This window comes from Akanthomyces muscarius, chromosome 6 (assembly GCF_028009165.1).
Source record: "Akanthomyces muscarius strain Ve6 chromosome 6, whole genome shotgun sequence".
NCBI lineage: Eukaryota > Fungi > Ascomycota > Sordariomycetes > Hypocreales > Cordycipitaceae > Akanthomyces > Akanthomyces muscarius.
The window spans coordinates 1,246,154-1,268,477 of NC_079246.1; the positions used below are offsets into that span (position 1 = coordinate 1,246,154).

Genomic DNA, 22,324 nt, shown 5'->3' on the forward strand with positions numbered 1-22,324 from the left:
CTATAGATTGGGGCAGTGGATAATTATTTAGTATTTTGTTTCTATTTCAATCAGAAATATTTTCCCCAGACAGCTACCTAGTTTTACCTACCGCTGTTCACCCTTTTACTCCTCTGCGGAGATGGATACCTAGTCTGCCACGTAAATCACGCACATAAGCAAGTACCACGTCCCTTAATCCAGGCACCTAACTAGCCTCGTGTTGCTGAAAGAAAACGCGCCGCAACGCCACGCCACGCCGCGCCACGAACTCGAGGTCCTGGTAAATTGGCCACCTAGCCTCGTCTCTCTTTTCCCTAGGTATTTCCCCCAATCTTCCATCTTCCATCACGGAATCTCCCCCCTCCCGCAGCTGTCGCGTCTTCCCGCAATACTTTTTTTGCTTTCTCTTCTAAGCTTCATATCCCTCCTTTGAACCAATCCCCTACTAGGTTCCCCCTGCTAGCCCTTTTTTCTACTACGTGCCACCACTTGCCAGCCGGATCCTCGAGCTACTTATTGCCTCTGCCAACCAAGCCCCCCTAATCTCTCTCGCTTTCAAAAGAAACTCAACACGCCACAATGCGCTTCTCTCTCGCTACCGCCGCCCTCGTCGCGGCCGTTCCCGCTCTTGCCGCCGACGGCCCGCTGGACCAGTACAAGGCCCAGTTCCAAAACTTCCTCGGCAAGTTCACCGGCTACGTGGCCGACTCGCCCGTCGTACAGGATGGCCCCGTCGCTGCCGCCGAGGCCAAGGTCGGCGAGATCAAAATGTCCCACCTGACCCTCGAGAACTGGAAGAACACCCTCTACGCTCCCGTCAAGGCGGGTTCTGAGATCCCCGAGGAGTGGTGGGTGCTCATCACTGGTCGCAACAAGACTTGCTTCGGTATGGACCCCTTTGTATTGTTCTACTTGTATCGCCATCGCGCGTGCTAACATGCTATGCAGGCCAGTGTGAGAAGGTCGAGAAGGTCTTCAACGAAACCGCCGGCCGCTTCGCCATCACCCCCAAGACACCTCATATGGCTATTCTCAACTGCGAGGACGAGCGCGTCCTCTGCAACTCGTGGTCCGCTGGCGTCGGCGCCATCTGGGCCTTTCAGATGCTGCCCGAGCCTGCTCCCATTGACATCTACAAGAGACGCCTCAACATGACGAGCACCACTGTCGACGACCTCGTCACTCTCCACACCAACGGCAAGAAGTCCTTCGAGCTCCTCGACTCGTGGTTCCATCCCTTCAACGGCAAGATTGCCGAGCTCGGCCTTTCTGTTCCCGTCGGCTACGTCTTCTGGGCTTTCGGCCTCGTTCCCAACTGGGCTTTCATGCTCATTGTCTCCATGGTCAGCCGCACGATGATGGGTAACCGCATGCAGCCTCCTCAGCAGCGCCGTCCTGGTGCTCCCGACGCCGCTGGTGCCGCTCAATAATTGGATACGCATTCTTCTCGTCCTTGTCCTTTTTTTTTTCGCGAAATATCCTATAATACACCCTTTCATCGCTTTTTAATAGGGAGCTCAAGCGTGCTCCTTGATTTCTTCCGGTACATCATTTTCTCTTCTCTTGGGACAATCAAAATTCGGGGGCCGACAATGACAACGACTGATGTTTTCCTTTTCGAATGGAGTCGCTCTTTGGGTCAGAGGGTCGGTGGAGGTTTTCATGGTGGGATGTTTCCCACGCATTGTTAGATTATATGCCGCCAACCATGTCTCTTTTTCATGTTGGGTATGTGGCCATGTCTAATAGAGAAGAAACGGCCGTGAATACATGTCATTTTAGGTTATCCTTGGCTCTTCTTTTGCGATGCGATTCGCCGCGTGATTGGCGCGATTTGCTGTAGTCACTCTGATTTTCTGCAGTCTTCTCCGGTTTCATGTGCTGCATCACGTCTTGCGATTGCATATTTCTTGTAGATTCTCTAGGCGGTCGAGCACTTCGTCCGGTAATTGCTGGTTCGTGAGTTCACCGGTGCGCAGGTCGCCCAATTCGTCAATCGTCCGGGCAAGGGCCTCTTTTAGGTCAGCCTCTTGCTGCTGCAGCTTGGCAATCTCGCCCTCAACTGCGGCCGTCGCGCCCTCGAGCTCCGGCAGGATGCTGCCGAGCGTATGCTTGGACTTCTTCGCCGCCGAATCGCTCGCAAACAGCTATGCGCACATGTCTGTGTCAGCAACTGCCTGTCCCGCCATCCTCCGATGGACTCATGCGAATGAACAAGATCGAGCGAAGCGAGGACGCGAGAAAACTTACAGCGCGGTCCATCTCCACCTCGCCGTCCACCTCCCAGTCCACCTCCTCGCGGCGCTGGCGCGCCACCTCGCGCCGGATGGCCTGTCCCCCGCGCTGGACCTCGAACTCAATGGCCGCGGCGACGGTGTCGATGGTGTGCCCGCGCTGGGCAGATAGGTCGAGGAAGAGGCTGCGCAGCAAGGGGTTGGCGTGCACTTCGCGAGGAAAAAGCGCGCGGAACTGGTCGAAAGTCAGGATGTTGGGCAGTCGCGCGGGGTCGAGGAGGAAGCTCGTGAGGAGCTCGGCCTCCTCAGTCTGGGCCGCGGCCATGGTTGTCTTGTTTATGTCACAATTTCGAGATTGTAGAGGGTTGACGAAGGTTGATTGAATCTCTCGTGGGGTCGCTTTGGGTTTTGCGGGGGGACGTAGAGCTCGAGGGAGGGTGTTCCCTGTTAATGCAGGGTCCAGATTTTGAGGCTTGCGCCGTCGTCTGGAGACGCGTGCTGCATGAGGCTGTGACGTTGGCCGGCCTCCGCCAACGGTCGACTTTTACAGATCGTCTCAATGCAGACTCCGGGCTCGGGGCAGGGAACAAAGCTAGAGTGAGAAAAGTACAGAGAGAAAGTGATTCAATTGGTGCGAGGGCAATTTATTTCCAAGCTCCGGAGAGGGGACTTTTAGAAGGTGGCGGGCTTCAACTCTTCTCGACCGCTGTAACACACGGTATTTTGGCGGTCTGCACACAGGCCGTTTCGCGACGCACAGGGGATGCTTCAGGCGCTAAATCAGTCATCTTCGGCGCATTTCACTGCACCAAAGCCAGCAGCAGCAGCCAATCACAGCCTTCTAGCACCACCAGCAAAACTCGCGTCGCGTGGGAGGAAAAAGGGACCGCAAGGGACACTGGGCAATTAACGCGAGTCCGGCCAGGTCACGTCTGTCAGTCTCTGGGTCGTCTGTCGTGAGCTGCTCATGTTGCAAACAGCCAGCAACTTTCTTTTTCATCAACAACCCGTCCAATACACAACATTACGAATCCGGGCCTCAAGTCTGTATGACGACTTTGTTTTTGTCAATCTATCATTGTTACAAATTTTAATATATTTCTCGCAAACAAACCCCCAACCCGAGGTTACCTCTAGCTGTGTTTTTTTCTCTCACCTCTCACAAAAGCCCAGCCAGCGCGCCGCCGCGGGCTCACCCGAACAAGATGGCTCCTGCGCGACAGCCCGCGCCCCAGTACAGCAAGGATGAAAAGGTTCTCTGCTTCCACATGGACATGCTCTACGAGGCCAAGGTCACCGATGTGATGTCGAGCCACAACGTCTTCAAGTACAAGGTGCACTACAAGGGCTGGAAGAACACCTGGGACGACTGGGTCGTCGCCGACCGCATCCGCCCCTTTGACGACGAGCACAAGGAGCTCGCCGCCCAGCTGCACGCCCAGCTGCGTCAGAGCATGAAGAACGCCAAGCAGCCCGCGGGGGCCAAGAAGATGATGCGCGGCGGTGGAGGGCCCGAGTCGTCGGGTCGCGGCAGCGAGGAGAGGGGAAGCTCGGCCGCGGCCATGGGCGGCGGAGGGCGCGCGGGCGGCGGCCGTCGCGGCAAGGACTGGGAGCTCGAGACGGAGGACGCCTTTCATATCAAGCCCATGATCAACATTCCCGTGCCGGACCACATCCAGGCCATGCTCGTCGACGACTGGGAGAACATCACCAAGAACAACCAGCTCGTGCCGCTGCCGCACCCCAAGCCCGTCACCAAGATCTTTGCTGAGTACCTCGCGTTTGAGCGGCCGCATCGCGAAGAGGGCTCCGCGAGCATGGATATCCTGGCCGAGGTCATTGCCGGCTTCCGCGAGTACTTTGAGAAGTCGCTGAGTAGGATACTGCTGTACCGGTACGTTTTGGACCTCACCCTTGTTTTCCCGCTCACCACGCATGATTTGTTTGCTAATGCCAGCCGCCAAAAAAACAGCTTCGAGCGTCATCAATATATGGATATCCGCAAGCTGTGGGACAACCCCGAAGAAAACGCAGAGTACAAGACTGTCTGCGACGTGTACGGGGCCGAGCATCTCGCTCGTCTTATCGGTATGTTCCCCCCTCACTTGCTCATCATGACTGAACATTCGCCCGAAAACGCCCACACCAAGGCTAACGCAAACACGCGGCAAAAAAGTCTCACTCCCCGAACTTCTCGCACAGACCAACATGGACCAGCAGTCCGTCTCCCGCCTGCGCGAGGAAATCGGCAAGTTCACCGTGTGGCTCGGCCGCAACTGCGAACACTACTTTGTCAACGAGTACGAGACGCCGTCGCAAGAGTACATTGACAAGGCCCGCAGCTTCTAAATCGCTGCGCTGCCCGCACAAACTTGTAATTTCCTGGTGGCCTGCTTTCTCGACCACCATAGGACCATTTCCGGTATCTGCATCTTACATCCTCGGTTGGGAACGGTTTTCTTTTGTTTTGTCGCGACGGTGTTGACGAGTCCCCCCTTTCTTTTATTTAACATCTTTGCGGGGGAGCATGGGGAGAATTTTTCTCCTATCCAGTGCACAACTATCTTAAACTGTTGCATTCCATCACATTGCTGAACATCATTCCAAGAACCCAAGTCAGAGTGATAGAAAAAAAGTGCCTGTCGTGTTGTATGTGATGAAGAATCTATGCTACGAGCTACTTACCATGCAGCCAATGGCCGCCCTTTCCCCCCTGCAATATGCCAGTAATACTTGTACATGGTCGTCAAAATAAAGAAGCTGGTTTTATGATACAATTCGTCCCCCTTTTATCCACCTCCCATTCCCGCTGCCCTCATTGCCGCAGTCGCTCCGCCGCTCTGCTCTCCACGTAGAACCCGGCGTCGGGCGTGCGCTCCGCCGACACCTCCTTCTTGCTCAGCGCCGTCTCGACCTCGGCCACGCGCACCAGCTCCTTGACCTTGAAGATCATGCCCGCAAACTGCGGCTCCGCCGGGTGGAAGACGGTCTGCATGCGCCGCCGCAGGCCCAGCGCCGCGAGGACGCCGCGCGTGCGCTCCGGCAGGCCGATGGCGCTTCTGTGGAGGGTGATGCGAAAGAAGGACATTTTGCTTTCCCTGCTCGGTCGTCGGTCTTGTGTGTGGTGCGTGTAGTTTGTCGAATGTTTGGCTGAGTAGGATTCGTTGGAACTTTTTTTTGGGTTCTCTCCCGGCCGTGATGTCTCGGGGTTCGGTCGATAAACTTTAATGGGGCTTCGACTCGGGATGAAAGGCTTGTGAGTCGATTTGTATGGGCACGGTAATTGTTTATTGGCCGTATGTACTTGTGCAGGCGCAATTGTTGCTCTTCATGTTTGGCGATCTTGCGACTTGGAGCTTTGGGGGCAGACGACAAAAATTGAGTCACGTGCCTTGGTGATAGTGGCTTACCCGGCAGAACGCGATCCTTTGCGCAAACGACCATTGTCTGCCTAGTCAGACAGAAAATAACTTAAAGCAGATGTCTGCTACAAATTTCGTCATTGTTGTATATTGCAGCCACACGGACCGTTCCAATTCTAGATGCTGCCGTGTTGCGTCCTTCGCGCAGCATGGGGAAAGGTCCTGACACCCGCAGCACTCCATGCGTGAACGCTCGTCTCCAGATGCCTAGCTGGGCCTTAGTTTGATCGTCTCTTCACTCATAATGGACAAAAGCACGTGCAATACAACAGAAAATTTGACAAAGATTGAATTAATTACATGTCTATTGCGGCTCAACGGCAAAGCATGGCCGGCGCGTTGCAGCGTGCCGCCACGAGCCTTTCTCCTGTACAGTATTCTACCGTTTCCCTCCTTTATCTCATCACTTCCAATCATCAATAGTAACTCGAAACAAAAAGCAATGGGACGCTCGTGAAATTTAATCGTCATTTCCTTACATCTGCACCTCGACTCTGCCCTCAGCGCCAGGCCGGCCTTCGCGGAGGTTGGGGAGGAGGTAGGTAATATCGTCCCAGGGGTGACGGTACAGACCAGTGCGCAGTCTCTTCTGGTCGAGATAGTGGGCAATAAGACCAATGGAGCGACCGAGAACAAAGAGACCGTTGAGGACACCCATGCCGAGGTAGTCCTCAGCCTCCTCGGGAGAAAAGGCACCGCAGTTGCGGAGCAGGTCAACGAAGCAGACGGCAATGCAGCCGTCGACGTTAAGGATCAGGTTGTCCTTCTTGGAGGTGGTGACGGTCTCGACAGCCAGGGCGTAGTCGAGGAGCTTGTGGCTGGGGAACTTGGCAAGGACGTACTCCTTGACAAGCTCGACACGCAGATCAGGGTTGTTGCGGGACTTGACACGGTGACCAATACCGGGGATGAGCTTGTTGGCCTTGCGCATGCTGTCAACAAACTCACGGGGGCTCAGGTTCTTGTCAAAAGCCTTGGTGAACTCTTCAGCGGCTCCGTCGAGGGCACCACCGAAGCGGGAGCCAATGGTAAGGAGACCAGAGACGAGGGCACTGATCAGGTCCTTGCCAGCACGGGTGGTGATAATGGTGTTCATGGCACCAGAGACGGCAGGACCGTGATCGGCAGTAAGCATAAGAACCATCTCGAGGAACTTGGAGGCGTAGTCGGGGAGTCTGCGGCGGAACCAGAGCAGAGACATGACACCACCGATACCAATGTCCTCCCTGAAGACGTCGGAGATGGGCATACCGGCGTAGAGAAGCTCCTGACCACGGTCATCGGAAATGGTGGAGATGAAGGCAGCGGGCTTACGGATAAGACCAAGCTCCTGGGCCCAAGAGTAGTCAATGGGGATCTTGGGGACAACGGGCTCGGCTTGGGGTTGAATGGTGCCCTCCTTGACGAGCTTCTGGTAGAGCTCAGCGAGAACGGCGGGCATGTCCTCAAAGGTGTTGGGGACGTGGAAGCCAGCCTCCTTCATGGACTTGTTCTTGGTGGCGGCAGTCTCGAGCAGAGAGTTGGCGAGGGCACCAGCGTGACCGAACTGGACCTCGGTCTTGAACATGCTGGCGCAGGTACCGATGGCCCAAGCGACGATGGGCTTGGTGATGATGCCCTTCTTGACGGCATCAATGACCTTGTACTCCTCCACACCACCGACCTCACCGAGCAGGACGAGAATCTTGCAGGCGGGATCGGCCTGGTAGCGGAGCAGATGGTCGATGAAGGTGGTGCCGGGGTAACGATCACCACCGATGGCAATACCCTCGTAGACGCCATCTGTGTTTTGCGCAATGATGTTGTTGAGTTCGTTGGACATACCACCAGACTTGGAGACGTAGCCGACGGAGCCCTTGCGGTAGAGCTTGGAAGCGACAATGTTGTCCATCATACCACCAGTGTTACCGATCTTGAAGCTGCCGGGCTTGATACCACCGACGGTGGCGGGGCCGATAATGGTGACGCCCTTCTTCTTGGCGGCGTGGGCAATCTCACGAGCGCGCTGTGCGAAGCCGACTGTTAGCTGATGGTACATTTTGGGAAACGCTTGGGGAGAAACCTACGCGCTCGGGGACACCCTCGGCAATAATGGCAATGGTCTTGATCTGGGGGTACTGCATCAGCTCCATGGTGGAGCTGTAGACGGAACGAGACGAGGCAAAGTTGACAACAACGTCGACGTCGGGGTGCTTGGACATGGCCTTCTCGGTCTGCTGGTAAACGGGCAGCAGAGTCTCGGAGGTGCCCCAGTACATCTTGCTGACGAACTGACCACCAAAGGTGTAGATGATGCCGGCGACGGAGGGGGTCTTGCGCTTGCAGATGAAGTCAAAGTCAAGCATGCCCTGGACAGCTCGGGGCTGCAGACCGTAAACGAAGCATCGGGTCTTGTCGTGGAAGAGAGCGTGCTCGGGGAGCGGGCTGAGGGGCCGGCTGGGAGCAGCGAAGCGCTGGATCTTGTCGTTGGCAGAGAGGCTGGCGCCGCTGCCGGTGGTGGTGCCCTGGGCCATTGTGAAGGAGGCTTTGTGTATGTTGCGTGTGGTAAGTGGAAATAGAGCCGTTCAAGGCCAAAGGCGGGCGAATTGAAGCTGTTGAGGGACGCGACTCGAGTGGTGAGCAAACGGACGAGGCGGGTTCCGACCAGGAAACTTTTTTGCCGGGTTTAGCAGCTGACAAGGGAGAAGCTGTTAATAGCTGAGCTTGGAAGGGACAAGATGGCAGAAAGACAAGATGAAGCTTGCCAATGGCGAAGATGGGAAAGGATGAGATGGAGGAAAAGAAGAAGAGGTGTGAGAGAAAGATTAGGAGATGGAGGAAGCTGGCGGAGGATAGCGAGGACAGCTTCTGGGTGCTGGTTCAACAGGTCGGACCAGGCCTTTGCTGGGAGTGTTTGCCGCAAGAGCACACCCACCGAGAGTCGCCATGCAGCGGGCAGCCCACCTTGGGGAGCAGCGACAGCCCACCAAAGAGGCCGACGAGGGTCACCAAAAAAAGGGAGTGGAGCCGGGACCTTGTAGCGGATCCCTGCCGGCGCCGCTGGGTGTGAGAAGGGGACGAGGGAAAAGAGTGAGAGGGCTTGGAGAGGAGGTACAAGTACCGGTACGAGATGCAGCTTGCCAGTACGAGCACGATAGCGGTGCAGAGTCCTGTGGGCTGAAGATGGTGCGTTGCAGCGGGCCAGGGAGTGCGAGATGATGGGCGCTTTAGACTTGGGCTGGGTGGGGCTCGACGGAAACAGCGGTATAACCCACTGCAAGTTGCAGGCTCACAGGATGCTCACAGTGCTGTCTCTGACAGGCAGCTTGTGCTGTATCTGACAGGCAGCTTGTGCTGAGGGCTAAAACCCAAAAACAGAATAAGAATAAAAGAAATCATCAAACCTACTGGGCTGACTGTGCTCACTATTGGATGAGCATGAGCAGCAGAACCATCTATTTTCTGCCATAAGTTGGTGCTGGCTCGTCTCCCATCCAGATGGCATCTACATGCATGTAAACCCAGCCAGATGAGCGGTGTCGGTGTATGTCGGTGTCGCTCGAGCGACTGCGGCTGTGTTCCAGTTGGGGCAGCCTTTTTTCCCTCCGTCTCCTCTTGTTTCGCAGGCAAGTTGAGGCTAATAAAAACCTTCTGGATCTGTTGAATTGCAGCCACGCGGTGTGTGGGCAGCTAGCAGCAGAGATGGCTTGCTGTTGGAAGACCCTTGTCCCGCCGCGCTAGTACCGAGTTTGGCGTAGTGGGGGGGATGAGCAGTTGTCTGCAGGAGCAGCAACAGCAACAGCCACCTTGTTGGTGGGCTACCGGACTGGCAAGCTGCCAAAAGACAGGCACGGAAGTAGGCTATTCACCTGTTGTGGCGCCGTTGTCGGGGATGCAAAGCTGGATACCTCTTTTGCCCAAAATACCGTGTATCCGCAATGCGAACAAGAAGCTCTCGCACCCGGGTTTCAGTGCCAATGCTTCAAACCGGCATTCATAAACCTCCAAGCCCTGGAGTACCCTGTTTCCGTCTCGCTCGGCTCCCCGCTGCCCTGCTGATGTTCCCGATGCACAGCATGCCATGCCCCGTGTAAGCCGCTTCTCCAACGGCTTGCTTCAGTCGCAGCGCCTGTGCCTGGACTGGGCGGCACTAGCGCGTAAGCTTCATCGCCAGAGCCTGCCCAAAAAGGCATTCTTTCTGCCGTGTACCAGTAAGAACGTGGCTATTGGGTGCTGATGTCTGTAAGAGCTGCACCCGGCCGAATTTTGGGCCAAAGCAGCTCGTGATGGCTTCTTGGCTTACACGCCATTTTGATGTGCACCGCAGCGAGGTTTGCAGCGACGCATCCACCAATATCGGCTGTGGACTTTGTAGCTCGTTTCCGTCCATGATAGCGATAAGCCCATGATACAGACCCGTGGCAACGGCGCAGATGTCTAATAATGCTTCCGGCCTGCCATAAATATACTGATCAAGTATCATTTATTCTCGCAGAAAGACACTCGCTCATTTTCGCCGCGCCTGTCAGAATGGTCGCGACTAGCAAACAGCGCCCAATGCCTGTGGATGATGGCGCTGACATGGGCTGGGCTGCAGATGCCGTTTGAGCCGCTGACCAAAGACGTCACAGGCAAGTCTGGGGTATTCTCAGCCTGGTGTTGACAATACCACCAAGAAGAAAGAAAATAGAACCAAATAGAATCCGCGAGGGCTCTGACATGTACAGGTAATACGGCGCTGGAAATTCATTTCGAGCACCGCCGCTCGTGTCGCATCCGTATCCACCCCCTATTCGTTTTCGCTTGTGGTTCGAGATCTCTTTTGCCGCCCCAGCTACCAGTAGATAGGTAGACACTGGCTGGTAGTGTTCGTTTGGGCTGGCAGGACCCTCCGTGCCAGGAGTGCGAAATCGGGAAATTGATTTTTTCTTTGGTTCAATTTGTTGGTGGAACCAGTTTTCAGTCGACTGCGAATCTCGGCGGCCTCGGGGGATTGCGCTGTACGACATTCTGCCATGTTCCACCAGTGCCCCCCCAACAGCACGCAAATCTCGAGTAATCCTCCCATCCGTGGCGTCTTCAGCTGCTCTTACACCAGAGCGGCGCTCATGGCACGGAGTCAGAGTCTCGCCGCCATCTGTAAATGGGCAGCACCAGAGTGACAGTGTACTGGTATCAGCAGCAGGCTGATACAGGGGACCTGGCACCTGGGTGGCCTGGCCGTGCTGGCCTGGCACTGGGTCGGAAAAGGTGCCGGCCATCACTGCGGAGCCCACCAGGTACACTTCTAGCGCTGATCCACTTGGCTTCTCAACCGCTGGGGAGATGCTCGCCCAAGTACCGGTACATGCCCCAAAGCTTTTTTCTTTGGTGCGATACGGCCTGCACCCACTGGCAGCAGCCCGTCTGTCGTCACTGCCGCTACCGCCAAGCTGCCCCTCTGCTGGGCTGACCGCCCCGACGTGCGTGGGCGAGGCCAGCAGCCTGTGGGCGCAGTGGCTTTCCGCTGCCCGCCGAGTCCCTGAAAGCTCCCCCAAAATGGTCCCCCAAAAGCCCAGAGACGGCCCTGGTCGCCCCTCTCGGACAGCTGCACGCTGGAGCTTCCTCCCCAAATTTTTGTCCATCGCCTCGCTGCTTGCCCGCCCGCCTCTTTTCTGCCACCATCCTGCATCTCATCACTCTTCCCTTCCACCTCTTCGCCGATTGACTCTTTTTGCGCTTCACAATCTTCTTCCCGCCGACCTTGATTCGTGCAGTTACAGACAGCCATTTTTAATATCCCAGCTCTTCATTTCTGCGCTGCAGGTTCATTCCACCACTGCTGGTAAGTTTGTCGCTCTGCACATGGTGAGCTTCGGTTGCTGCTGTGGTGTCGTGCTGGGTAACTTCCAAGTTGCTATTGTCCGGCGCCAATCGCTTCGTTGCACACGCGCTCGCTTTCTGGAACCCTTTACTGACTCGTCCCAGATTCAACTCGACCCTTTCGAATCAAGACCGCTTCTCTCCGCCTTTTCTCACCTACCACCTAACCACCACACACACCTCTCACAATGTCCGCCAAGTCGATCTTCGAGGCCGACGGCAAGGCCATCCTCAACTACCACCTCACCCGCGCTCCCGCGATCAAGCCCAGCCCGCTTGCTCAGCCTACCAAGCACAACGCCCCGGCTAGACTTGCTTCTCTGCACTTCCCCGAGGACGCCAACGTCGAGGACGTCCTCAACCAGGCCGAGGTCACCTTCCCTTGGCTCCTCCAGGACGGCGCCAAGTTCGTCGCAAAGCCCGATCAGCTCATCAAGCGTCGTGGCAAGAGCGGTCTCCTCGCCCTCAACAAGACCTGGCCCGAGGCCAAGGCCTGGGTTGCCGAGCGTGCTGGCAAGGAGCAAAAGGTAGAGCACACCAGCGGTGTCCTCAGACAATTTCTTGTCGAGCCTTTCGTTCCTCACCCCCAAGATACCGAGTACTACATCAACATCAACTCTGTCCGCGATGTAAGTTTTGTCGTCTTTTGCGTTTGTTTAGCCGTTTGCAGCTTGCTCGACTTATTCAGCCGTTGTCGTTTGCTGTGCCCATCATGGCAGTGGGATTGGCGCTGTTAACGTGCCGAGAACGCAACAATGTGGTGAATGCAACTGGGAATGTTTCGTCCTTGTCTACCTGGATGCAGACTCCTGCTATATAGTCCACAGCTATCGGCTGATGAGATTTTATGTGGGCTTCCCTTTTTGGTGTGGTGCCGCTCGTAACGTTCAACCGCCACGGGCGAACGGATGTCACGATGAAGAGGGTCCAGGTCTGCACGACCACCCCTGTCTCGATGAACCACGGCTCGACCCGAAACCCACAAACGGCGTACCTGCATTGGCCTCGGATCTCTATTTTTATTTTAAGAAACATGGCTTGTGCTAACTGCTTTTGTTCTCCTCTCTAGGGCGACTGGATTCTCTTCACCCACGAAGGTGGTGTCGATGTTGGTGATGTCGACGAGAAGGCCGAGAAGATTCTGATCCCCGTTGATCTTGCCGAGTTCCCTTCACACCAGGAGCTTGCTGCTACCCTTCTCAAGAAGGTTCCTCAGGGTGTCCACAATGTCCTCGTTGACTTCATCATGCGCCTCTACGCCGTCTACGTCGACTGCCAGTTCACATACCTTGAGATCAACCCCCTGGTCGTTATCCCCAACGCGGAAAAGACCTCTGCTGAAGTCCACTTCCTTGATCTTGCTGCCAAGCTCGACCAAACGGCCGATTTTGAGTGCGGTGTCAAGTGGGCTATTGCCCGCTCTCCCGCTGCTCTCGGCCTGACCAACGTTGCTGCTGGTGCCGACAAGATCAGCATCGATGCTGGCCCCCCCATGGAGTTCCCTGCTCCTTTCGGTCGTGAGCTCACCAAGGAGGAGGCTTACATTGCCGACCTCGATGCCAAGACTGGTGCTTCTCTAAAACTTACTGTCCTCAACCCCTCCGGCCGCATCTGGACTCTGGTTGCTGGTGGTGGTGCTTCCGTCGTCTACGCCGACGCCATTGCCTCGTCTGGCTTTGCCGACGAGCTCGCCAACTATGGTGAATACTCCGGTGCTCCCACCGAGTCCCAGACCTACCACTACGCCCGCACCGTCCTCGACCTTATGCTTCGCGCCCCTCTGTCTGACAAGGGCAAGGTTCTCTTCATCGGTGGCGGTATTGCCAACTTCACCAACGTCGCCAGCACTTTCAAGGGTGTCATTCGCGCGCTCCGCGACTTTGCTCCCCGTCTCATTGAGCACAAGGTCAAGATCTGGGTCCGCCGTGCCGGTCCCAACTACCAGGAGGGTCTCAAGAACATGAAGGCTGCTACTCAGGAGCTCGGCCTTGACGCCAAGATCTTTGGCCCCGAGATGCACGTCTCTGGTATTGTTCCTCTCGCCCTTGTTCCCGGCAAGTGGGAGAGCGGCAATGTTGAGGAGTTCAAGGCTTAAAAGTCTTGCCGGTAATGACGGAAGAAAATAAGACGATGAAGCCCAGGCTGCGCCTGCTGCTTTTATCAAATGTTGTATTTTGCAAGCTAGACCACTATGAAGGCTAGGAGTTTTGACCTTGACATACTGGATGATGCAAGCTGGAGAAGACTTATGTAAATGATTCTGCGTTGCAGAAGATGAGTATAACCGTAATAGACATTGCATGATGATTTAACATTACAATTCGGCCCGTTGAGTGACGTGAGGTGACGTGACATGCTGGTCAAACTTGGACGCGCTTAAATGGTAGCCAGTTATCAGCATCTGATAACTGGCTACCGACGTTGCGCCAAGGCCTCGTTGAGCTTGTTGAACGCACCTAGCTCGGCCTTGTAAACTTCTGGGTCGCTGGACGGCGGCTCCAAGCCCAATTCGTCGTCATCTATAGTATCTCGATAATCCTTTTGCCTGTAGGCATCGTAGTAATGCTTGACAGGACCCTCAACCTCATCCGGGTGCACATCTGGCTCCAAAAACTGCGAGGGCCCGATGCCCTCATGGTAGCCCAGGTAGCGCCTCGCCAGGAACCGCGAGACGTTGTAGTTTCTCTGGCTGAACGCCTTGCCCTGCTCAACATGTTAGCCGCGAACTTTTGTCATTTTTTTCTTCACCATTGGGGACGGGGGTAAGGTAGGGTTGTTGCAGCGTACGTTTTGCCAGGCCCCTCTGGTGAAGACAAACGTCTTGAGCGACGGCAAGCCCTCCCGGAGCCGGTCAAAGACGGCATCCCAGCGCAGCCGTGACGCCAGCATGAGCTTGCGGCGCTCCTCGGAGGCGTCGGGATCTGTCTTGATGAGATGGAGCCTCTCTGGGTACACGGGCGGCAGGTGCCGCGGGAGCGCCGTGTACACGAGCAGGTGGCTCATGATGGGGCAGTCGTCGAGCGCGAGGCGCTCCAGCCGCGGGAACGTGGTCGGGCTCGCGAGCCAGTCGAGCTGTGACTCGTACCCGAGGACGTAGTTGCCCAGCGCCAGGGCTCTGAGGTAGGGAAACACGAGCCGGTGTGCTGCGTCGGAGTCTGGGTCGGCACCACCACCACCACCGCCGCCACCACCCTGCCAAAACGGCACAGCGCCAAAGTAATTATCGCAGTAGAGCGTCAAGGCGGCAAGGCTCGGGGCGGCAGGGCGCAGCCAGGTGTCGGTAAAGGCGGGCCAGAACTTGACAATGGCCGGCATGGAGAGGCCGTTTTCGGGCGAGGCCTCGTCGACCTCGGTGGCGACGCTGACGTGAAGCTTCTCCAGGCCCGTCAACACCTCGCCGAAGCACGGCTTGTTTGTAAACCTTTTGTCGACGACATTTTGCAGATTCTCGACGGACAACGAGCGGATGCGCCGCCCCTTTGGCAGATCAGCCATGGCCTCAAACACCGCCGTCAGAATCTCGCGCCGCTGCTCCATGGTGTCACTCCCCCGAAAGTCATAGTACCAAGCCGCATCGTCGTAATCCTCATGGCCGGCGTCATCCAGCCCGCACTGCGGCGAAAACCGCACGTACACCTCGTCGACGTTGGCAAACTCGCCTAGCCGCGCGACCGCGGCGTGCCACTCGTCCGTGAGATCCGTAAGCTCCGCCTCGCCGCCCCCGGTCCAGATGGTGCAGTGGTCCTGCCGCTCAAACTCCGACTCGAAGACGGCGCGGCGGACGAGCGAGCGCAGGTCGGAGGAGGACGGGCCGTCGAGGAGCGCGTGCCACCCGGCGATGGAGTCGTCGGCGGGTCGCAGCCTGATGCTCCGGAAGAGCAGTGGTGTCGCGGCAGCGGAGAGCCGCGAGCAGGTGAGGCGCAGGCTGCCGAGGATGGTGGCCCGGGTAACGCCTGTGTAGGGGTCAACGTCTGCCGTGGCGGCGCTCGCGGCGACGATGAGGGTGAGGAGCTCGGTGGAGAGCGACAAGAGGCCGACCTGCATGGCGAGCGGAACTGATGCCTTGGCTGGGTTCTAGTTGCTTTTTGCTTTTTAAAACAAAATGAAAGCAAATGCAGAGTTCAGGGGCTCCTAGGGACTATTATATAGATGGCTCGACAATGGGTAGGGAATGCCCATGTGGCACGTCGTTTATAAAAGTGACTAGCTTGGTTCCCAGGCAGCATCGACGAGGCTCCGCCGTGAACACGACCGGAGCGGCACTGCCTAATTTCTTCTTCCAAGTGAACGAGAAAACCTGGGTATTTGGGCCAAAACATTTGCAATCATTGATCTCTCGCCAATGCTGATTTGTCCAAACAATGCGAGTAGTTTAAATGGTGACAGAAGCTAACACCGTTGTGGTTACACGCGAGTGGTGTGGCCGGCTAGCTGGAGATCGGGCACCGCAGAACTACCTGAAGAAGAATTTTTTTTTTTGGAACAGAAGTGATGTCAGCCAGGTAAGCAATTTTTGACCTGTGCAATTATCGTAACGCGTCTTCACTGTGATACGCAAACGAGGTCACACATGGGCGCTTCTGTACTACCGCCACATCCATGATGCGAGTGTCACCCCCAGAACAGAAACTGTACTACCACCAGATCATGCATATGCTCTTCCTTTTACTGTTACTTCGCTATTTACATTGTATTACCGAATGCCTAATACGCTCCTCTAGTGGGGTCCTCGACAGGTGGCTGACGTGGGGTGAACTCGCGGATTCTGGATATGCTGCGGGTCAGAGGCAACTGTTGGTCGGAGGGCTTCTTCAGGTCTACCCAGGCTATTCTTATTATGCCTACACTTTGCCTCTTTTGCTGCCCACGATTTACTGAACGACCTATCGCTTTTCCTGCCAAAAGCTTTAAAAAGACCAAAAGTGGGTCTACGGCCCATTGAAACCAATCGCAAGCCTGTTTTTCCAAACCACCTAGCAGGCATGGCATTGTAGTCCTTCATCTCACCCCGTGACAACGCTTTCTTTGCCAGACATTGCGCGCCTTGGACTGCAGCCAATGCGATTCGCGAGCCTCATGACACAGGAAAAATGAGCGACTTTGATTCTGGAGATGACCTCTTTGACGGTGTAGATGCCGACCAGCTCCTGTCTAGCCAAAATCTTGACTCCGCGGAAAAACGAAAACGGGAGTCTGGGACGGGCGACCACACAAACGTGGCGAAAAGACAACGAAGCCACGCTGATGGGAAATCGGCCCTTGAAGAATGTGGAGAGTTTGATGCCATCTCTGATGATGTCCTCAATGGAACGGATATTGCGAACGAGCCAGCTCGGATGCAAGTGGCTCAAAATCTGCTCACCGAAATGTTCGGGTACGAAGCCTTTCGTCACGAGCAAGCAGGCGTGATCCAAAGACTCCTTGCTGGCAAGAATGCTCTGTCAATTTTCCCCACTGGTGCTGGAAAGTCGCTTTGCTATCAGGTTTGTCGCCATCGCACAGAAATTCCCATTCAGCCCCTGACACATCAAACAGATACCGGCCATTGCCTTCGAAAAACTTGATTTGGAGAGTGGTTCAAGAGCACCTGGAGAGCACGGTACAAGCATTGTGGTCTCACCACTAATCGCCCTGATGAAGGATCAGGTGGATGCACTGCATCGGCGAGGACTGCCGGCTGACTGCCTTGACTCAACAAAGACCTGGGAGCAACAACAGCAAATTTACGCGAGCTTGCGCGAAGGCAAACTTCGCCTCCTATACTGTGCCCCGGAGCGGCTGAACAACGAAGGCTTCGTTGCAACGATGCGTCATGTACGCGGTGGTATCCGCCTCCTAGCTGTTGATGAGGCACATTGCGTTTCCGAATGGGGCCATTCCTTCAGGCCTGAATATCTCAAAGTTGCCCGATTTGCCGAGGAGATCAAGGCGGAACGGGTTGTCTGCCTGACGGCGACTGCAACTCAGAAGGTCACCGAAGATATTTGTGCCGCCTTCGACATTCGACCTGAAGGCGTGTTTCGCACCTCCATATATCGCCCAAATCTTAATCTCCACGTCCGGGCGGTAAAGACTAAGCAAGACAAGTACCCTTTGATCTTTCAGTTCCTAAAAGACCACCCGGGGCCGACTCTAGTCTACGTCACTCTCCAGCAACAAGCCGTGTCCATGGCGGCTGACCTGCGAAAACAGGGCTTTCAGGCGGAACCTTTCCATGCCGGCTTGAAGGTGGAGACAAAGACAGAAGTCCAGGACAAGTTCTTGGCCAACAAAGTGAATATTGTCGTCGCAACTATTGCATTCGGCATGGGTATTGACAAGCCAGACATCCGCAACATTATCCACTTCGACCTTCCGAGTACAATCGAAGAGTACTGCCAACAAATTGGTCGCGCCGGGCGGGACGGGAAAACCAGCGATTGCATGTTTTACATCTGCCCCGAGGACTGGTACATGCGAGAGAACTTTGCACGAGGCGACCTGCCATCACGCGAGTCTCTCAGGGGGTTGATGGACGACATCTTTAGTCTTGAAAACACATCCAAACCGGTCGGGGATACTTTCAAAACGAATCACCGTGTTCAGTCCAAAGATTTCGATATCCGCACAGGCCCTCTGGCTACCATCTATGCAGCGCTCGAGCTACGGTTCAATCTGATAAGAGCGATTACGCCAGAGTACAGCGAGCACAAGTTCGAACCAACAAATGAATATTTTGGAATATTAAAGAAAGACACGTCTCCAGAGGGCAAGGCAATATATGCTGGCGCTTCCAAGAAGCAAAAGTGGTGGTACATTGATGTTGGAAACGTTGTTTCACGGACAGGCGTACCCCGGGTTGACATCATTCGTAAACTCAACGAGCTGCATGACACCGGCCGCATCCAACTCAAGGCTGGTGGCGTCGAGCCGAGATATCGCATCTTGCGATCGCTGCCCTCCTCTAACAAGGACATTGAGGCTCTGGTCGACAAAGTACACGAGGATCTATCACGACGCGAGGAGGATGCCTTGCGCCGCGTAAAGCAAGTCGAAGATTTCATCACGGGGGATAAGTGTATCGCTCTGGCGTTGGCGCAACACTTCGGCATGGATTTGCCAAACCGGAAATCTAAATGTGGTCACTGCACACACTGCCTGACTGGGGGACGCACCGTCATGCCGCCAAGGATACAGAAGAAAACGGATTTGGCTGGGATCAGGCGAATTCTGAATGCTTGCGACGTACGAGATGATCCAAGATTCTTGGCCAGGATTGCCTTTGGCATCAAGAGCCCGCGGGTAACGCAGTTGAAGATGGACAGGCATGAAGTGTTCATGTCACTAGCTGATCATGATTTTGGAGTAGGTGGTGCTTATGGCCCCGAGAGACTGATAATACTGACATCTGGGACAGTCTCTTCTAAAAGAATTCACGAGTGCTTGCAACGCAGCAAAGAAGGCAAAGTAACAGATGCCGCTAAACCCGACTTTTGGTCAAACAAGAAAACACTTGACTGTTTTGAAGCTGGAATTCGGAACGTTAGTGATGCTTTAAACGGCCATCTGGATAATACCGACAATTTGACAGCAATCAGCGCGTCCTACTTGCCAAGGGACTAGGTTTGTTGACCTGTAGATCAGGGGAGATGGGAGCTTGGACAACATGACAATGCTCGAGCAGATGGAATAATGTCAAACCTCTAGAGGCTTTTGCGAAGGGTCCGCCGCTGGTCCTCTTTAAAGCGCCGCCGGACTGAGATCCGAATCTGTATCAATTGCTCTCTAGCGCGACAAAGTTCTGCTCGCCAAGGGATTGAATAGGTTCGACGGCCTTCGGTGAAGCAATGCCTAAACAGATTCCGTATGCCCTTGCGCCGATGAAGAATTCAGGGGCTTTCGATTATTGCAATACTGGCTGGCAATGTCGGGATTTAAAAGAGGCATCCTCCCAACCCAGTCGCGCCCGTTGCATGACGCTACTGAGGACGGTGCTAGAGCACCTAAGCCTCGCCGTTTGCTGGTCAATTCTTTTTTCGAGGAATTATTGAACAAATGCCGTGGCAGGAAAAACGGGATTAAATTATACAACCTCTGCTGCAAATTGTCTTATCTTCCATAATATTGACACTGATCTACAACTCGGCATCGACAGCCAAGCCGGCAATGCGGTCCGAGACTAGCGCTCCCGCTCGGCGTGACACTCGAAATGGCGCCCGACTCACTCACCAGCCCTTGTAATATTGCGGTTAGAAATTTTGTCTATATGTTGCGTCATGCTAGTCACACCTTCTGCATTGGCCAATAATGAGATATATTTTACTGTGCTTCGGCGCAGCCGAGTCCCTGTCGAAAGGTCCTTCCCCAGGAACAAGGCTGTCGTGCCTTCAACTGTCGATCACGCCATAGCACACCACGTTCATGTCACCACCGTCTTATCAGAAGTGTCCCTGCAGGGAACAAATACTGGAAACTGTAGGCTGGTAGCGCCGTTGATAGGAAAAAAAACCCAGCTGCCTGGCTGATGTTGGGGCTGCCGCCATGAACCCTGTTAAGTACAATCACATTTTTATAACTACGCTGGTGGCTGGACACAATCTTCTTTTCCCCTTTCCTACTTACGACTACACGGTCAAAGGAGCATGCGACAGTCATGACTAATTCTTTGTCGATAACCCCGAACGATTCGAAGGATGGTGTCCAGCCCCGAGTGAGCCATGGTACTGGCGTGGATGAAGGCATCGGCAACCTCACCTTTGACCAGTACACGACCGGAGGCTTGGGACGCCATCTTGGTGTCGTTAGCACAACGTTTCTAATGTACGAGATGCATCAAACTGGAAAAACTTCCATTGGAACTCGGGTAGCTAACTGAGAGCTGTAGTGTCGGTCGCATCATTGGTACAGGTATCTTCTCGACGCCTTCCGCCATCGTCGCCGGTGTTGGCAGCGTGGGCGCATCGCTCATGCTCTGGGTTCTGGGTCTTTTGATCTCCATATGCGGTCTTTGCGTGTGGCTGGAGTTTGCCTGCATGATTCCGCGCAGCGGCGGCGAAAAGGTCTACCTCGAGGCAGCCTACAGACGACCCAAGATGCTGATGACGTCTGTCTTTGCCGTCCAGGCTATTGCGCTGGGATTCACAGGTACGCTGAGCCACTCCATCTTTAATCTGAAATGAATCGCTGATTGGCTTCAGCATCGGGATGCATCATCTTTGCGTCTAACATTGTCATTGCGGCCGGTCGTGTCGCGAGCGAATGGGAGAAACGAGGCATTGCCATTGGCGTCATCGTCTTTGTCACGGTCATCCATACCTTTTTTCCCAAAGTCGGCGTGCACGGCATGAACTTTTTCACCGTTCTCAAGATTGTCCTGCTGCTCTTTATCGTCGTGACCGGATGGGTGGTGCTCGGCGGCGGCGTGTCCAATGTCCACAATCCCCACGCCAGCTTTCGAGACGCCTTTGCAAACTCGGCGCAATCTGGAAACCCTTATGCAACGGCCCTTTTTAAAGTGTTAAATTCTTATGCTGGGTAAAATGTTCTTACACCAACGCAAAATCGGCATAATCGCTAATCAGCGCACAGATGGTCAAATGCAATGTATGTCCTCAACGAAGTCAAGAATCCCGTTCGAACAATCAAGATTGCAGGACCTCTTGGGCTTTCCCTCTGCGGTGTGCTATATCTCCTTGCCAACGTCGCATACTTTTCCGCCGCGACACCTCAGGAAATCGCTAAGAGCGGCACCACGGTCGCCGCCTACTTCATGGGCAAAGTCTTTGGCGTTGCGGCCAAGCGCGCGCTGAGCGTCCTCGTCGCCTTGTCCGCCCTGGGCAACGTCATGACGGTTACTTTTGCGCAGGCGCGCGTTAATCAGGAACTGGCCAAAGAAGGTGTGATCCCGGTTCCTCGCTTCTGGGCTTCCAATTGGCCATTTGGCTCTCCCTCAGCTGGGCTGATCCTCCACTTTATCCCTTCTTTCATTGTCATTGTCGCCATTCCATTCGGAAATGCTTACAACTTTATTCTGGACCTTGAGGGATACCCTGGATCTGTCATCAATTTTCTCGTCGTCGCGGGCCTGTTCTATCTTCGGCACAGCGAGCCGGACACACCCCGCCCTTTCAAGGTGTGGTGGCCGATTGCCGTCTTCTATATGCTCGGCCAGGCATTTCAGCTGGTGGCACCGTTTCTTCGCCCCCCGGGTGGCAAGGGAGACACACCGCCGCTGCCATACTGGCTGTACTGCGTGGTGGGAATCGCCGTCTTGCTTGCGTCCGTGGTGTACTGGTTTGTGTGGTGGGTGGCCGCGCCAAAGATTGGCAAGTATAAGCTGGTACCGCAAAATGAGCCTTTGGCGGATGGTACCAACGTTATTGTTTACCATCGTGTGTCTAAGAAATTTGAAGATCCATGAGTGAACTATATATATCAGTATCACTGTCTAGCGTATTACGTGTACTTTAATACGAGCGCCGTTCGATGAAGATCTGTCTTTCCCTCATAACGCGAACGGACAACGTTGAGAAGATTGAGAAGATTTTTGCACCTCAATTACTTCAATGCATGGTTTTGCCAATCGGAGACTGCCTGCCTGCCGGTTCGGGAGACAAGCTTGCTTCTGATTGGCGGTCGCTGTCAATCGCTTGGCAATGTAGATCTATATTCGATTTGGCTGGTGCTTTCTGCTAGAAGATGATGCGACTCTGATAACCTACACACCACTTATTTAACCAAGACAATATTTTAATCCGAAATGGCACGATCGCCTCTTCTAGAAGGGTGGCTACTTTAGTAATGTCAAATAATCGGTTGACTTTTGTTCGGCGGTGCCTGAACTTGGCAGTGCCGGAATCATCAGTT

General features: G+C 54.8%; 10 protein-coding genes across 10 annotated transcripts; 6 read left to right on the forward strand and 4 right to left on the reverse strand.

The window, feature by feature from the left end:
* Positions 1–561: 561 nt before the first annotated feature.
* Positions 562–1,412, forward strand: LMH87_000436 (uncharacterized protein; the record flags this gene model as incomplete). The annotated part of the gene is made up of 2 exons (XM_056198344.1): positions 562–868; positions 931–1,412. 2 exons carry the CDS (start codon positions 562–564, stop codon positions 1,410–1,412), a joined length of 789 nt encoding a protein of 262 aa, XP_056055303.1.
* A 456-nt stretch (positions 1,413–1,868) lies between these two features.
* Positions 1,869–2,541, reverse strand: LMH87_000437 (uncharacterized protein; the record flags this gene model as incomplete). The annotated part of the gene is made up of 2 exons (XM_056198346.1): positions 1,869–2,129; positions 2,233–2,541. The coding sequence occupies 2 exons, from the start codon at positions 2,539–2,541 to the stop codon at positions 1,869–1,871; spliced, it is 570 nt and encodes a 189-aa protein (XP_056055304.1).
* An 880-nt stretch (positions 2,542–3,421) lies between these two features.
* On the forward strand, positions 3,422–4,565 carry LMH87_000438 (uncharacterized protein; the record flags this gene model as incomplete). Its single annotated transcript, XM_056198347.1, has 3 exons — positions 3,422–4,110; positions 4,189–4,304; positions 4,393–4,565. 3 exons carry the CDS (start codon positions 3,422–3,424, stop codon positions 4,563–4,565), a joined length of 978 nt encoding a protein of 325 aa, XP_056055305.1.
* Positions 4,566–5,031: 466 nt separating this feature from the next.
* Positions 5,032–5,304, reverse strand: LMH87_000439 (uncharacterized protein; the record flags this gene model as incomplete). Its single annotated transcript, XM_056198348.1, has 1 exon — positions 5,032–5,304. The coding sequence occupies one exon, from the start codon at positions 5,302–5,304 to the stop codon at positions 5,032–5,034; it is 273 nt and encodes a 90-aa protein (XP_056055306.1).
* Positions 5,305–6,113: 809 nt separating this feature from the next.
* On the reverse strand, positions 6,114–8,151 carry LMH87_000440 (uncharacterized protein; the record flags this gene model as incomplete). Its single annotated transcript, XM_056198349.1, has 2 exons — positions 6,114–7,643; positions 7,705–8,151. 2 exons carry the CDS (start codon positions 8,149–8,151, stop codon positions 6,114–6,116), a joined length of 1,977 nt encoding a protein of 658 aa, XP_056055307.1.
* A 3,004-nt stretch (positions 8,152–11,155) lies between these two features.
* On the forward strand, positions 11,156–11,646 carry LMH87_000441 (uncharacterized protein; the record flags this gene model as incomplete). Its single annotated transcript, XM_056198350.1, has 2 exons — positions 11,156–11,441; positions 11,585–11,646. 2 exons carry the CDS (start codon positions 11,156–11,158, stop codon positions 11,644–11,646), a joined length of 348 nt encoding a protein of 115 aa, XP_056055308.1.
* A 21-nt stretch (positions 11,647–11,667) lies between these two features.
* LMH87_000442 (uncharacterized protein) lies at positions 11,668–13,574 on the forward strand (the record flags this gene model as incomplete). Its single annotated transcript, XM_056198351.1, has 2 exons — positions 11,668–12,108; positions 12,549–13,574. 2 exons carry the CDS (start codon positions 11,668–11,670, stop codon positions 13,572–13,574), a joined length of 1,467 nt encoding a protein of 488 aa, XP_056055309.1.
* A 317-nt stretch (positions 13,575–13,891) lies between these two features.
* On the reverse strand, positions 13,892–15,523 carry LMH87_000443 (uncharacterized protein; the record flags this gene model as incomplete). Its single annotated transcript, XM_056198352.1, has 2 exons — positions 13,892–14,182; positions 14,267–15,523. 2 exons carry the CDS (start codon positions 15,521–15,523, stop codon positions 13,892–13,894), a joined length of 1,548 nt encoding a protein of 515 aa, XP_056055310.1.
* A 1,046-nt stretch (positions 15,524–16,569) lies between these two features.
* On the forward strand, positions 16,570–18,929 carry LMH87_000444 (uncharacterized protein; the record flags this gene model as incomplete). Its single annotated transcript, XM_056198353.1, has 3 exons — positions 16,570–16,962; positions 17,015–18,823; positions 18,876–18,929. 3 exons carry the CDS (start codon positions 16,570–16,572, stop codon positions 18,927–18,929), a joined length of 2,256 nt encoding a protein of 751 aa, XP_056055311.1.
* Positions 18,930–20,111: 1,182 nt separating this feature from the next.
* On the forward strand, positions 20,112–21,878 carry LMH87_000445 (uncharacterized protein; the record flags this gene model as incomplete). Its single annotated transcript, XM_056198354.1, has 4 exons — positions 20,112–20,278; positions 20,343–20,602; positions 20,656–20,992; positions 21,047–21,878. The coding sequence occupies 4 exons, from the start codon at positions 20,112–20,114 to the stop codon at positions 21,876–21,878; spliced, it is 1,596 nt and encodes a 531-aa protein (XP_056055312.1).
* Between the last annotated feature and the right edge of the window lie 446 nt (positions 21,879–22,324).